The following is a 16,116-nucleotide window of genomic DNA, read 5'->3' on the forward strand; positions in this document are numbered from 1 at the left end:
TGGAGATTGAACCTGCGTCCCAGGACTCCAGAGATGCTGCCAATCCTATTGTGTCACAGCGGGAATTCCATGAGTAATGAAAACATTTATGCCATGAGAATTATAGAGTAAACCTGCTAAGTGTTCTTTATGCATATATTTTTTATGCAATCTCTATAATTATATGACAATCATTAGGAGACTGGAAAGCAGCTTCCCTGTCTGCCCTTAGCCAAACGGGATGTACTTAGCTCTGGTTTTGATGACACAGATTTGCTTACTGAGCTAATGTGAACTTCTAATCAACGTGGATAATAGAGAAGATGTCAGGTGAAGAAGCAAAAAATCCCTTCTCGCTGCATCACCCCAACCACCTCGTTTATGCCAGATAATTCCACAGTCTTCTCATGCCTTCACTCACCCTTACCCAAGAGAGTTAACTTATGGATGGTTCATTGAGTTCCCTCTTGCTTTTTAAGTCTCTGCCTCTTTGCTCATGACTTTTTTTCTCATAGAAGTTGGACTGAACACATATTACCACCCATCCCTTGACTGGATTGGCTCCTAATTTGATTGAAGCAAGTGAACCTTACTTGTCATTGATGCCGTTTCTTTCCAAGGAATCCCAACCTTTGCACACACCGACACCGTCACAGGACCACGTGCCTTTATCCTCTCCCTGCCTCCCATAAGCATCTCATCCAACTCACAGGAATAAGTCCACAGCCCCACACCATCACTTACATAAACTGCTTCATGATATTGATAAATATTTGTGACCATTCTTACTCACACCCCAGTGTGAACGCATCCCTCTGACTGAACCTCTAATCCGGGTCTTATTGTGATATTAAAGCCAAGGCCCTCAATGAGGTAAAAGTTGTGACATCACAATTTGGAGAAAGATGGGACGGAGAAAACTCTCCACGCCTGAAACTGCACCGCAAACCAAAGGCTGTCACTCTGTCTGCACAGAAGCACAGCTAAACTGGGGCTCCCTCTGCCCATTGTAAGGCCATCGGACCATGAACAGCTCAGTGGAATCATTAAGGTTCTGGGGATGCCCTCTGCCCAGTTTCTTGTAGTTGACCTCTGCTTTGTGTCACTGGGTGCACACATTTCTCTCGAGCGCTTTGTGAGTAATTAGTTCTTGTTAGCAACTTAAGGAGTATCATAGTGAATGGCTTGGATTTTCTTCATCATGCCTCCCATTCTGCTGGTGTGGCTAACATATCACTGGCTTCTTCCTCTGCTGGAGGCTCCCCACCTGGCTTCCCCTTTGCAACCACTGAGTTGAAGGACAAACTAAAACTCCTGTTTTAGGGAGTTGGCTAAATAAAATCCCAAATTAGATTACACAGAGCAGTCATTTAGCAAAATCCCCTTTCCTGACTTCCAAACCTCATTCTTCCTGCTTTGAAATAAATTCCCATTCACCACTCACACAGGTAGACTTTTCTTGAAGGCTGAGAAACATCCTCAGTGCAGCTTTTCCCCGCCCAACCTCACATGACTCCAGGACAGCAGAGAGAAGGCGCAGCGTTGTGGAAATATCTTCAGAAGATCAAAAGAGCATTGCGAGTCTCCCATCCTCAACAATTGAACACTGCGCTAAGAGGTTGTTATACGCCTCTTGTTGTTATAAAACCGACCTGAAAATCCCACTTGGGAGGTAGGTGGGTTGCACTGCGTTTGGGGCTAGAGCCATCTAGGGAGCTTCTGTGTTTCCTAGGAGACAGAACATCCAAGCTTTCTTTTCTAGTTGAGCAGAACAGGATTTAGAGGTGAAGGTACAGGCTTTTGTTAAAGAGTCAGAGAAAGGGTGTTTATAGTCTGCTCCCTTGGAACTCTTTTTCTGGTTTTATTTTGTTCTGGTTTTGAATCTTTACCTCTCAGTGCCTATTTATCTAAGGCTCCTAACATTTTAACGTCACGGAGGCTACAGGTGCTGTGGTTATTTCACCTGGATCCTTTTCTGTTTCCGATGCAGTTCAAGCTCCTGGGGATCCCAGGATGGATATATTTTCTCTCCCACGCCACTCAGTTTATCCCGGGCCTGGTCTGCTACGTTGATTCCCTCCCGGGACTCCACTACTATGTAACTTTACTGCACATGTCCCCCAATGGCCACTGTTGCACAGAGTAAATAGCTTTGCAAAATGCTTCATCTTTTTTTTTTCTTTTTGAATTATCTGTGTAAGATAGAGCAAGCTAGTAATAGAACTCAGTAGGAAATTATATTGGGATCTGGAAGAGGCAGTTATCACCATGTGAAATAATTTTGTTAAGAAGACATATATTCAACATTACTAAGCCTGCATCTCCTGATGCCCTTTGCTGAGATTATCCATTGTGCTTATCTCAGTAAACTGTATGGTCAGAGAGCTCCTTAGCATTCAAACCACAACCCAGCTTTCCCTGGGTCTCATTCACTCTTGGTATCGATACTGCCACACACAAAGAGTTGACTTATCTGGTGTAACCTTGCGGCTTATAGAGGATACTGCACCATGGGTTCCAAGACTCTTTCAGATCATGAAAAACTGTACTAAGCTTTTATTCCCAGAAAAGCAGCCCCAGCCATCATCTAAGGCCCCACATTATTCAGGGAGACGTCTAAGCATTGTCTGCAGATTTAGGGTCTCTCTCCACAATTTACTACAGGCCTTGGTCTCCTCACCACTGTTCTAAAGTTTCCTTTGGTCACTGTCTCCTCCAGTCACACCATATGTAAATGGATCTCTCTTGGCCAAGGGCAGTCCCCACAACTGCACTAGATCTATGTCAGCTACGTACTCTCGATCCTGGTTCCTGAGCGACTCTCTGAAGTCAGCAGTTTCCAAACTTTCGTGTGCTTCAAAATGACCTATAGCTCTTCTTAAAACATGGATTGCTAGTCCACAGCCCCAGAATTTCTGATTCACTAAATTTGGAGCAGGGCCCCCAGCTTTCCTTTCTAATGACTTCTCAATCTATGCTGATGCTGCTGCCTGGGGGAATCACACTTTAAGAACCACTGCTTTAAAGAAATGATTTTTTTTTTGATTTTTCGATTGTATTTTTCTTACCAAATTGCTATGTGATCTGCACTCCTCGAGAGTTCTATTGGACAGTATATCTGCCATAAACATCTTTAATATGTTGCCTTAAAGATTTAGAGCAGGGCAGGCGTTCAACAATTATTTTCCAGAAAATGGCCCTGAAACTTATCTGTCTATGGCTAAACTGCCTTCAAGAAACTTTCAATCTTGGGAGTTTCCGTTGTAGCTCAGCAGGTTACGACCTGACTAGTATCCGTGAGGATGCAGGTTCAATCCCTGGCCTCGCTCAGTGGGTTAAGCCTCGCTCGTTGCTGTGGCTGTGGTGTAGGTTGCAGATGCAGCTCTATTTGGCCCCTAGCCCAGGAATTTGCATATGTCACAGGTGTGGCCCTAAAAAGAGAAAAAAAAAAAAAAAAAAGCCTTCAATCTGTTCCACTCCTATTATTTAAATGAGAAATAAAAACAAAACAAGGAAGAACTAAAGATTTGTAATGCTTTTGTTCATCCCCTAAAACAAAGTCCCTCTCAGAAGATCGGGGGAAAGTCCTGGGTGTTCTTTCTCTGGAGCCTGTGACGGCTCTGTGATGGGTCAACACACACATTGTGTGTGGAGGGGAAATTGCCCCTTCCATTCCTGCTGAGTTCTTGCGGCTGGACTCGTAGTAACATTGAAGCAGACGGATTAACAGGCGAAAAAGAAACACATTTAATTCATGCACATGGAGGTCTCATAGAGACGGATCCTAATAAGCCGGCAAAGCAGAAAGTTTTTGTACTTTTTAGACAAAGAAACAATACATTTGTGAGGAACCTTGGCTACCGTAAATAATGCTGCATTGAGCAGTAGGGCGCATGTCTTTTGAATCAGTAGTCAGTAGTTTGTACCTCTTCTTTTTTTTGTCTTTTGTCTTTTTATGGCTGCACCTGTGGCCTGTGGAGGTTCCCAGGCTAGGGGTCGAATCGGAGCTGTAGCTGCCGGCCCACCCCACAGCCACTCCAGATCCTTAACCCAATGAGTAAGGCCAGGGATCAAACCCGCTTTCTCATGGATGTTAGTCAGGTTTGCCCACCCCTAAGCCACAACGGGAACTCCTGGTTTGTACCTCTTAATCCCCTGTGACTGTCCTGCCACCTCCACTGTCCTCTACCCACTGGTAACAACTAGATTGTTCTCTGTTTCTGTGAGTTTGTTTCTGTTTTATTATATTTATTCATTTGTTTTATTTTTTGGTTACCTCTTCTGACTTATTCCACTAAGCAAAATACTCTACAGGTCCGTCCATGGTGTTTCTAATGGTAAATTTTCATTCTTATTTATGGCTGAATAATATTCCATTGTATATGAAATTTTTCTTTATCCATTCATTTGTAGATGGACACAAAGTTTGCTTCCAAAGCTTGGCTACTGTAAATAATGCTGCTCTGAACACTGGGGTGCATGACTTTTGAATTAATGTTTTCATTTTTTTGGACATATACCCAGGGGTATAATTGCTGGGTAAGGTGGTATTTTTCTTGTTTTGAAGAAACTTCATACTGTTTGTGGGAGTGGATGTGGCTGCACCTACTTCTATTCCTATAAACAGTGTACTAAGTTTCCTTTTTCTCTATATCCTCACCAAGATTTGTTATTTGTAGATCTTTGGATGGTGGCCTTTCTGTCATGTGCGAGCTATGTTCTTTTGGTTTTACTTGCAATTCCCTTATGACTAGCAATGTTGAGCATCTTTTAATTTGCATGTGGACAATCTGTATGTCTTCTTTGGGGAAAGAAGCCCTTCTGCCATTTCTTAATTGGTTTTGGTTTTGGTTTTTGATATTTACTTATTAGAGCTGTTTATGTATTTTGACTATTAACCCCTATCTGTCATTACATTTGCAAGTATTTTTCCCCCATTCAATAGGTTGTCCTTTTTTTGGTCAGTGGTTTACAGTGCAAAAGGTTTTGGGTTAATTAGATCTCATCTGTTCATTTCTACTTTTGTTTCTTTTGCTTTAGGAGACAGATCCAAAAACATATTTCCATGATTTAAACTTGAGTGACGGAGTCCCCCCTGTGGCTCAGCAGGTTAAGAACCCAACATAGTGTCCATGAGGATGCAGGTTTGATCCCTGGTCTCCCTCAGTGCATTAAAGATCCGGTGTTCCCTCAAGCTGTGGTGTAAGTTGAAGATGCTTTGCATCCAGTGTGTGGCGCAGGCCTGCAGCAGCAGCTGCAGCTCCTATTTGACCTCTAGCCCAGAAACTTCCATATGCTGCAGGTGTGGCCCTTAAAAAAAAAAAAAAAAAAAAAAGAAGAAGAATCTCTATCATAGTGATAGAGCTTTAAGAAGGATTTTGAAATTTAGTATTCTTTTTCCTAACTTTAAAGTCAATTACCATAATTATTTAAATTGTGCTAAAATGCTAACATTTTTCAATAATTCTTACATTCAGTGGTTTCATTTTGTTTAACATTTATTAGAAATAGGGTCAGAAGTTCCCATTGTGGCTCAGAGGTAATGAGCCCTGCTAGTGTCCATGAGGATGCAGGTTTGATCCATGGCCTTGCTCAGTGTGTTAAGGATCCAATGTTGTCATGAACTATGGTGTAGGTGGAAGACACAGCTTGGATCCCACATTGCTGTGGCTCTGGTGTAGGCCGGCAGCTGTAGCTCAGAGGTATCTACCCCTAGCCTGGGAATTTCCATGTGCCACACTTGTGGCCCTAAAAAGCAAAGAGAGAAAGAGAGAGAGAGACAGACAGACAGACAGACAGACAGAAAGAAAGACAGGAAGGAAGGAAGGAAGGAAGGAAGGAAGGAAGGAAGGAAGGAAGGAAGGAAGGAACAAAGAGAAAGGGGTCATTTCAGTCTAACTATTCAGTCTTATACTTGCATTATTACATAGTGTAACTGATCTTATGATAACCATGTTTTTAAATGATTAGGTAGAAATTTCATTTACTACAATGATTTAGCCTCTTTCAACATGAGAGTGCTTTATCATTTAAATTCGTGTATGTCCATGATCTGAGTTACCCATAAATAACACTTCAGAAACAGGGAGTTTCCTGATATGTGAGCTTTTCTACAATGGGGATCCTGGTCACAGGAATCTTTGAAATAATCATCTGGATGCATATTTTCCCTTACAATGAAGTCTTCTAGTATATGTATTACAAGCCATGAGTTCTGAGTCTATTCGCGTCATCTTTAAGTTTCTTCATTTTTGCCATAAGCATCCACATCGTCACAATCACTAATTGATACTATGAAGATGCTGCATTGCCATTACATTAAAAAAAATTCAGAGTTACTACATGTTAAAGAGGTATCTAAGATAAGTATGCCAAGTCCCTTTTGACAATAATAAGCTATTTAGAAACACACATAGAGTTAGAGAAATAGAATGAAACAAATAGAAACTTTCCACCAAGACAAGAAAAGGTTACCTTGGATCATTTACAGGAAAGGTTTGTATGGGGTTGGTGACTGTGAACACAGGTGTGAAAACCATCAGGAGACCCTTTGCTGGAAGAGTGGTTCTATGTACAAAGAGCTGTCTTAGGCTGTCCCCTTTTTAGAGTACAAACACATCGGTTCTTCATATAAGCCAGCACACACGCACACACTCCCTCATGGTCTATTCTTTCCACAGCTCATCTGGAGATACAAGTGGGTCTTGGATGATTGGGCAAAGGTGTTGTCAGTTGTCTTCATTGTTCACTTACGCACAGGTATCGTGTCAGGACTTACAGCCTATGGAGGTCCTCTGCACAGGCATTTGGCCACCTTGGTTTGTATTTCTTTCATCTTTATGCCGTAGATGATGGGGTTGAACACTGAAGGCAGGAGAAGGTAGAGATTGGCAAGGAGAATGTGGGCATGAGGTGGGATATTGTGACCAATTCGGTGGGTGAGGGAGGAAAAGAGGGCAGGGCCATAAGTGACAAGGATGACAAAAAGGTGGGCTGAGCAGGTGTTAAGGGCTTTGCAGGTGGCATCTCGAGAATTGAGGCGTATCACGGCCTGCAGGATGAGACCATAGGAGAAGCCAATCAGCAGTAAATCAAGTCCCACCACAAGCAGAAGCACAAAGAGACCATAGATACGGTTAGGTCTGGTGTCATCACAAGCCAGTTTCACCACAGCCATGTGGTCACAGTAGGTATGAGGAATGGCCATACGGCAGAAGGTCAACCTTTGAAGCAGCAGAGGCATTGGTAGGATGAGAATCACACCCTTGGCTAGAGCTACAAGTCCTAGGCGTCCAACTAAGAAATGGCTCATGACGGTGTTGTAGCATAATGGCTCACACACAGCCACGAATCGGTCAAAGGCCATTGCAACAAGTAGGGCTGATCGTACCACAGATGCTCCATGGATGAAAAACATCTGAGTGAAACAGGCATTGGCCGCTATATCCCGATCATTGAACCAGAAGAGAAAGAGGAGTTTAGGCACCAGAGCCAGAGTGGATATGAGGTCAGCCGCCATCAGCAGAGCTAGGAGCAGGTACATGGGTGTGTGAAGTGTGGGCTCTGTGGCCACCAGGAAGAGGATGGCACCATTTCCAATGAGGGTGGCCAAAAACATGAAGGAGAAAGGAAAAGATAGCCACAAGTGCTGTGACTCTAAGCCAGGTATGCCCATCAGAGTGAAGGTTGTAAAGCTGGAGCGGTTGAAGAGGGCATCGTAGAAGCTGTTGGTGGTTGTTAAAGACAGTTTGGATACCTGCCAGTGAGACATGGTGGTGTGTCGTTTTTTCCTACCAGTTGGGCTTTTAAGGACTCACCTGAGATGGGGCTCAGAGAAAGATGGAAAGATACCTCTTTGGAAGCATGGGATCTTCAATACGGCTTCAGTTCTATCTCTAAGCTTCTACGTTATTTTCACATTCACTTCTTCATGAGCCTCAGGCTTGTTTTCCGTGTAAGTGACGTCGTAATGGAGCTTTACTCTCATCACTCCCAGTTCAGCAATTCTATACTTGAAACATTTTGCCTGCAGTTCTGAGTAAGAATAGAAAAGATTTTCAACCTCAATTAAAGGGTGTAAGAATCTGATAAAGGAACCATAACCTTCTCATTGGGAAGCTTCCTATGTAGAAAGGATATATGCTTACTCCCCTTTTGTTGCAAGAGCACCAGGCTGCTGGGATCTCCGGTGAGGTTCTCTGCTTTTACACGTTCCCCTGCTTTCAGGGGTCTACTCTCTGGTTATGATCTCATTTCTCAACACAGGAGCCCTCTGGTCGTTGGACAAAATATGACAGATGTAATGTCCAAACAAGGACACCATCAGGTGGCTGCCCCTGTAGGGTAAGGCCTGACTGTTAGATTTTCTTTGTTTGGGATGCAAATACCTGCCTTCACCTTTGATTGTCAAGGCATCTTCTTCAAAGAGCGTTAACTCACACAAACACATTACAGGCTAGAGGACTAGACAAAGAGGGAGGCTGGGTTCCTTTATTTTAGAGACCTTGGTTGTGTTTGGTAGGTGACCATTTGGGTCTCTCTGCCCACACTTTACCTTTATGCTTCTATGCTTTAAATTAACCAACAGTGAGCTTGCAAAATCCTAAGCCCCCACCCTTCACGTCAATAAAAGGAGAACCTAAGGCCAAGGAGCTCTCTCTCCCTGTGACCTCTCTGGGTGGCCCTAAGTGTGCCATGTAATTTATAGGATCTGTAAGTAATAAACCTTCTTTCGTTGCAGATTTTCCTAATGCTTGTTGCTGAGGGCATCTTGCATTCCTACTAAGAACCACAAGGGTGGGCCCAGCCACAGCACTGGTTATCCATAAGCTGAGTCAGGTGCAGAACTGTCTCCTACTCTCAAGCTGTGCATTTATTTATGCATTTGAGGAACAGTGCCCGAGGATTTTCTTGTGACTCGTGCAATCTTTCTTTCATTCCACCTGGCCCTCATGTGTAGACTGTCAGCTTTAATCCTGAGTAGTGTACTTCTCATTCGTCCAGTGGGCTATTAATTTATTCTTCATCTCTATCATGAAGTTCTTTGAGCACAATAAGTTCATTCCTTCTTCAGCGTTTGCTCTTGCTGTTCAATCTCCCTACATATCTTCACATGACCCACTCCCTACACTTATGTGGGTCTTAGAAAAAAAAAAAAAAAACTTCTGTTTTCATCACACTAACAACATGTAATCTTCTGAAACATCCATTTTTCTCTACCCCCACTGACATTTTTTATGCTTCATAGAGCCAGAGGAGTGGTTCCAAGTCTTAGTTGCATAGTAGAAAAATCTGAAACGTTTGCAAATGTCTGGCTCTTAGAAAACATAGGTATACTAAGGAATAGTGAGAAATTCAGTGCGACCTTGCTGACAAATGCACGGACTTCAGGAGACAGGATTAGAAGTAGATCTATGACTGACAGCTCCTTTTGCCAAAAACGCTTTCCATAGTTCTTTCTTCTTTTCTTGACAAACTCAAGAGTTATCCTCAGTTAGCTCAGTCTTATCCTCACTTTCCGCACTTGCTCACATCATGGCGCTGCCCATATCCGTGTTCTGTTGCATAGCATCAAGCTAAGTTTTCTTTCTTTAATCAATCTGCCTTCATTTAAGATGTATTTATTAAGTGCTCACCATGAGCCAGGATTTGTATATCAGCTCTCCTTGGTCATATCTAACAATGTTTCTGCATTATTTAAAAACCATCTGACTCTCGAATCTTTTGCTCCTTCAGCCCCTACACCTCCTGTCAACTTGCTCAGCTTTCTGACTGAGGCAGTACGTTCAGATACCCAGAGCAGAGGGTGCTGAGTGGCTAGCAAATGAGTGGCCAGTCAGATAGAATTAATGGACTACAGATAGAAGGCACTTAGGGAACACAATCTGATTGAAAGAGGGGATCTAGGGGCAGCTTTAATGATTTGCATCAGAACTTACCTGGAAAGGCTGTACTATAGTCTTCCTACCAGCTTCTTATCTTCTGATACCAGTGCCTTGTCGCTCCAGAATCACAGCCTGAATCTGCCTAATTTGTGCTTCACAGAACACATTTTATTTTTTGCTGAGTGGATCTTAACCCTGGAAGGGGATCCCTGCCTACCCTTGGTCTCCTCTTACTTCTTTTTCCTGGGACACAACACATAAGCTGCCTTTCTACAGGGAACCAAGGCTCTGACACTATGTAAGGGAAACTTTGAACTCTGGTTTCATCATCCAGCAACTCTGGGTGCACCCATGACTCTCTCAAAGAAAGAGGGAGAGTAACTTTTTTAAAAAGGACCAGTTTATTAGGGGATCCCACTGGGCTTCATTCAAAAAGCAATATACCCTGAAAAAGAGTTCTCAGGGGAAAAGGGATCATTTTGCCTTTCCCAGTGTTTACGTAATGATGGTATTATATGACTTACCTCTATGTGGCAGATGCCCATAGATACAGCTTTAACCCTTTAATGGGAATAGAGACTTTTGAATATGATCATGCTTCAGTGGATAATAGTCTGCAGCCCTACAAAACAGTGAATGCTGTGTAGGGGAGCAAAATTCTCCACCTTAAATTTCTAGGAACACCGTAAGCAATAAAAACAAACATCTGTCCATCAATAGGTAACTGCTGAAATAAATGCTGACAAATACAGAAAGGAATGTGACAGAGTCATGCAAAGGAATGAAACAGGTATGTCTGTGCTAATGGGATGATTGCTAAGAAAGAGATATCGCTAAAGAACAAAATTTAAAATTGTAGTAATACATTCCTATTTATATGTTTGTAAGCTACAATTTAAGGTCACACACAAAAGTATTCTTTGTTCAATTTTTCCTATACATTTTTTCCATGGGAGGCATGTAGAGACGTCTATCTTATCTTAAAACGCATTTTTCTTAAGTTCACTTAATAATTAGCTCAACATTAGAATATTCTATCACCAGATTTAGAGTGGTCCCCAAGCAGGACCATCCATCCAGATCTCAACGTCCTGATCCTAGTTTTCAGGACTCCAGTTTATCTAAACAACAAGGTCTGGTTACGCTATAGTGGACAAGGGCGTCGTGATGTTTTGTGGTATTAAAAAAAAGAGCGATAATAAAAATTTTAGAACAGTTAAATACAAAATTAATTGGTTTTGCCATTAATACCGTATTTAAGCAAAGGATAAACCATTCAATGTAATGAGGTGAGAGGAGACAACACAAATTGAAATCATTTTTCTCACCTACCAGCCATGACTTAACCTTCACCTGATCAATTCCAGGTTTGTAGCTCAGAAATCCTTCCATGAAATCAGACCATCTCTGAGTCAGCTCTGCTGCCTTACAGCAGATATCAACAGATCACAGTTCATATCCAAATCCACCAAACGCCGGTGAAGTTTTCTCTCATTGTGGTCAGTCGTGTTGTGTATATTCCCTGTGTGACCGTATTTCCCATTCTTCTGCCATTAACTTACTTGAATTAGTACTTATGTTCTCAATTTTAGTCCTCTCTCATATTTGAAAACGAATCAAATTTGTAGCTGCTTCCATAGAACACATGACCTATAAACTCTGAGCACTCCCTAATACTCCCCAGAATGATAGCAAAATATCTTTTTTCACATTGAGTTTTGCATAGAACTTTAAAAGTTGAAACAAATAAAGAAACAAAGAAAAACAAAGCAATGTGTGTCAAAAGCTGAAGCATTCACCATCTGCAAAACAGGCCCTCAGTGAGTGGTACACATGTAGAGTATCAGACCCTGATGTTAAAATCTGAATATGCAGATCTATCTGCAGGCATCATCACCACAGATTTGAATATTGAAATGCTGTGATAGAGTTGCTGGCCTGTAAGACTCCAGGACCCAAGAAGGTGATATTTCAAAAGGAATAAGACAAAATGTAAGGAGACACGTAGCTAGATAAATATATTTTATTTTCTAAGATTAACTAAAGTTGAGAAGTGGTGAGTATGTTATCATACTCTCAGATGTATTGGTTTATTAAAACTGCGATAGGGACTAAAGCTTTCAGAAGAGAACTTCCGAGCAGTATCGTTTTAAGTAGAGACGTTGAAAATGCCTAAAAGTCTATGGTAAACTAATGAGAGGTTTATTTGGGAAAAGCATTTCCAGTCACATGATATAAAATTTTGTATCTCGCAAGTGGAAATAAACTCTTATTTTCAAATACAAACTAAGAAAGCTGCACTTGACACCACCGGATATGACTAAGAGAATACCACCAAGCCTCCAACAGAGACGTCAGCTCTCCTGCAGGTGCATGGACGATAATCAGGAGAGGAGTGTAGCAGTGCCTTTATTTCTCTCCAAACGGGGCATGAGCACCATCTGGGGAGGAGTTCTCCACAGAGGAAAAACAGAAGAAGCATGTTAGGGAAAGGAGCCCTGCAGTGGGGGTCTTTCTCAATCCTGCAGGGAAGGGACCACACAAAGGTGGGGCACCAGCAGCTGCCTTGGTCCTCATTTTCCATGTGAGGCAGGGCTGTTTGTTCTCTCATTTGTGGTGGAGGAGGATGCATGGAGGGCGGAGAAATGTTACTTACCAGAGAACCAAAGTAGAAAACTCCGGGACTGGTGATACCAAATAAAAACAAAGGAATGTGCTGCTTGGTCCCATCCCATCAAGGGCAAAAAATAAATTAATTAAAAAAAAAAGGAAATTTACAACTGGCAGCAAAGAAAGCAAGCACATTAAAAATGAACAAAACAAAGCACAAAATCCTGCTGCACGTACAAGGTCAAAGTTAAGTAAATATTTAAGTCATATTTATAAAAAAAAGGAATTCTATCTAGATGTTCGCAGAGGCACTTACATTTCGAATATATAAACAGTAGAGTAGGCATCATAACACATGTTTAGAGGGTTTGCTTCTAGGAACTGGAATCATATAAGAGTCGAAGGAAGACTTTTACATTTAAGTGTGTATCTTATCACATTTGATTGCTTTACAAAGCATATGTGGTATTTTAACAACAAAAACAGAAAGCACAGATGAATGAATAGCATTCTTATGTGGTTCTGTGTAAAAAAGAAGACACAACAAGAAGTAAGATTTGAGAACTATACGTATCTATAGCTGCTCTTTTCTTTCTAAGTCAACTATTATGTATGTTTTAAAGAATATCTTCTAGTTAGCTATCATTGTGCAAATTAAATTATTTGAATGAGATAATTTTAACCAAATTTGAAAAAATTAAACTAGTCATTCCAGGAGTTCCCACTGTGGCTCAGAGGGTTAAGAACTGGACATAGTGTCCACGAGGATGCGGGCTTGATCCCACATCTCTCAGTGGGTTAAGGATCCAGTGGTGCCACAAGCCGTGGTGTAGGTCGCAGATGTGGTTCCGACTTGACCCCTAGCTCAGGAACTTCCGTATGCAGCCCATGTGGCCCTAAAAAGAAAGAGAAAAGAAAAATAATTCCATTGGTTAGGCTCAACCTGTGAGCCCTGTACTAACCTGAACGAAAGTCCAGAGCCTGCTGCGATGCCTCAGTCACGTAGATGGTTGCATTAGACAATCCTTGTCCCCCATTCCTAACTCTTTTGGTCACCCACTGTATTCACACACCCAGTTCCACGCTGGTGTAAGCAGACAGTCACCCTCAGGTTATGCCTAGTGTGTGAAACATCTTACCACGTGGTGCCCTGAGTCCATGGCTCGGGATAAGCCCAGCAAGCAGCTCTGCTGTCTTGCATCCACACCCAGAGTTGACACCTGCTGGGAGGACCAGGAGCCCCGCATGAGTCTTTGGGTAAAGTTCTTTCATTCCCTGGGGAAGACAACTCTGGAATGTATTTCATCACGGTCCTGGCAGGGCCGGACAACTGTCTTCACTGGCGGTGTGCAGTGCACAGGAAATCCTTGCCTTAGCTTCCTCTCTTTCCCGCTTTCCTGTTTCACTCCACCTGTTGACGAGAGCCCATCCTTCGTGGCCACGTTTCTAAAGGAACTGCCAGTATGCAAGCTTTTGTCTCAGACCCTGTTTCTGGAGAACCCAGGCTTGTATTCTTCAATGCTGCAAAATCTTTTGCCCCAATACCTGAACCTCTACTCAGAGGTATCGCCTCCCTGAAAATTTATTAGAAATTATGTATTTATACAACTACTATACAATTATTTTCTAATTGTTTACAAGTTGGGGGCTTGGGACCATTTCAAGGCGTCAGTTCTCTGTAGAGTCTCCTGTAGTTCTATAAGGAAACAAGTCCTGCAGCACAATTATAAGGCTCCTGCAGCAGGTATGAGAAATTCATGATTCCAAGTATATTTTGTACTTTCCCGGACCTTCATATGCCCACCAAACAGTCTTACTATCTAACTTCCTCCTAATACATGAATACAAAATCCACACCCACACCTACACACACATTGTCCTTGCGATGGCAAAGTGGCAGGCAAATTGTTGTAATTTGCCCGTATATTCTCTTCATGTGGGAATCTCCCACCTCATGTCACTTGCATTTAGTATGTGTTGTCCAAAGGCATTTTATGTACATTATCAGATACATTTTACCAATTACCACATAAGTATGGAGAAAATACATTGTTATTTTCACCTGAGAGCCTTGCTTTGGAAACAATGAGAACAAGACATTCTCCTGTATCTTGGCCTCTCTGTTTAAGAATTTTGGCAAATAATTTGCCAATATGGCGTATTTCGCCCACTAGCCAATTCCTCCAAGAACTGTATTCCATTAACATTTGTTCCCTCATAAGCAGCAGTGCCAGATGTTCACACAGGTGTCTTTCCATGGGTAATGTTTAAGGGTTCCTTTCCCCAACAGCCGTATTTTGTCAATTTGTCCCGAAACTCCTTGGTTTTCACGGCATAAATGATAGGATTGAGCATTGGAGGCACAAGGAAATACAGGTTGCCAAGAATGCTGTGCACATGAGGTGGGATGCAATGACCAAAGCGGTGAGAGAAAAAAGAGAAAAGTGGAGAAGTGTAGTAGAGCAGCATGACAGAGATGTGTGCGGTGCAGGTGTGGACCGCTTTTCGGTGGGCTTCCTTGGAAGAGAGCCTCAGGACAGCCCGGACGATCAGCACATAGGACGAGGCAATGGCTGCGATGTCCCCCCCAGCAACCAGCAGGGCCACCGCCAGGCCGTACATCCTGTTGACCGTGGTGTCCACACACACCATCTTCACCACCGCCATGTGCTCGCAGTAGGTGGTGGGGATGACGCGTCTGGGGTGGAAGGGCATGTGCTGGAGGAGCACGGGCATGGGGAGAATCAGCAGGACGGCTCTCCCTACACTCGCCAGGCCAATGAGCCCAACGCGACTGTTGGAGAGGAGGGTGGCGTAGCGCAGGGGCTCACAGATGGCCACGTAGCGGTCAAAGGCCATGGCCATGAGGACGGCCGACTGCAAGGCAGAGATGGAGTGGATGAAGAAGAGCTGGGCCAGGCAGCCCCCGTAGCTGATCTCGCTCCGGCCAAACCAGAAGAGGCACAGCACCTTGGGCACGGTGCTGGTGGACATGCCCAGGTCCGTGAGGGCCAGCATGCACAGGAGCAGGAACATGGGCTTGTGCAGGGAGCGCTCGGTGGAGATGGTGAAGACGATGGCGCAGTTCCCGAGGATGGTGACGAAGTACATGGCACTGAAGGGCACGGAGAGCCAGCGGTGCCTGTCCTCCATCCCAGGGATGCCTTGGAGAAGGAAGACAGAGGGGTGGCGCTGGGAGGCGTTGCAACCGCTCATGCTGGCCCCCCGGGAAGCCCCTGGGAAGAGCGAGAGAGACACCACTGAGCCTCCGCCTCAAGGGGAATCAGGAATTTCCGAGGAGATGCAGAAGTTGGGATATTGAGATGCCAAAAGTGATTCTGAAATCATGGTGATGTGCCTCATACGGTAGGGTAGTGAGCTGTCGTAGTGTAGTGGTGATAACGTGGCATAAAAGCATTGAGTGTTACAGTGGTAATAACGTGGCATAAAAGCATTATTACAGTGGTGATAACATGGCATAAAAACATTGAGTATTACAGTGGTAGTAACATGGCATAAAACATTAACTTCTGAGAGAATATATTTTATGATAAAGGTTTTATTGAGGACAAATTATTCATTAAGAAAGCATCCTTAAATATAGAAGAAGATATATTGCATATTTTTTAATTGTGTCCACTTA

General features: G+C 43.1%; 2 protein-coding genes across 2 annotated transcripts; both read right to left on the reverse strand.

The window, feature by feature from the left end:
- Nucleotides 1-6,760: 6,760 nt before the first annotated feature.
- Nucleotides 6,761-7,684, reverse strand: LOC100524159 (olfactory receptor 52P1-like). Its single transcript, XM_003129488.3, has one exon. It carries the CDS (start codon nucleotides 7,652-7,654, stop codon nucleotides 6,761-6,763), a length of 894 nt encoding a protein of 297 aa, XP_003129536.3. The 5' UTR covers nucleotides 7,655-7,684.
- A 7,027-nt stretch (nucleotides 7,685-14,711) lies between these two features.
- LOC100622524 (olfactory receptor 52D1-like) lies at nucleotides 14,712-15,689 on the reverse strand. Its single transcript, XM_021062223.2, has one exon. The coding sequence runs from the start codon at nucleotides 15,687-15,689 to the stop codon at nucleotides 14,712-14,714; it is 978 nt and encodes a 325-aa protein (XP_020917882.2).
- Nucleotides 15,690-16,116: the final 427 nt, after the last annotated feature.

Source organism: Sus scrofa, chromosome 9 (assembly GCF_054392235.1).
Source record: "Sus scrofa isolate SSC_HxYL_T2T_F1_AM1 chromosome 9, Sscrofa_HxYL_maternal_Yorkshire_Landrace_v2.0, whole genome shotgun sequence".
Taxonomy (NCBI): domain Eukaryota; kingdom Metazoa; phylum Chordata; class Mammalia; order Artiodactyla; family Suidae; genus Sus; species Sus scrofa.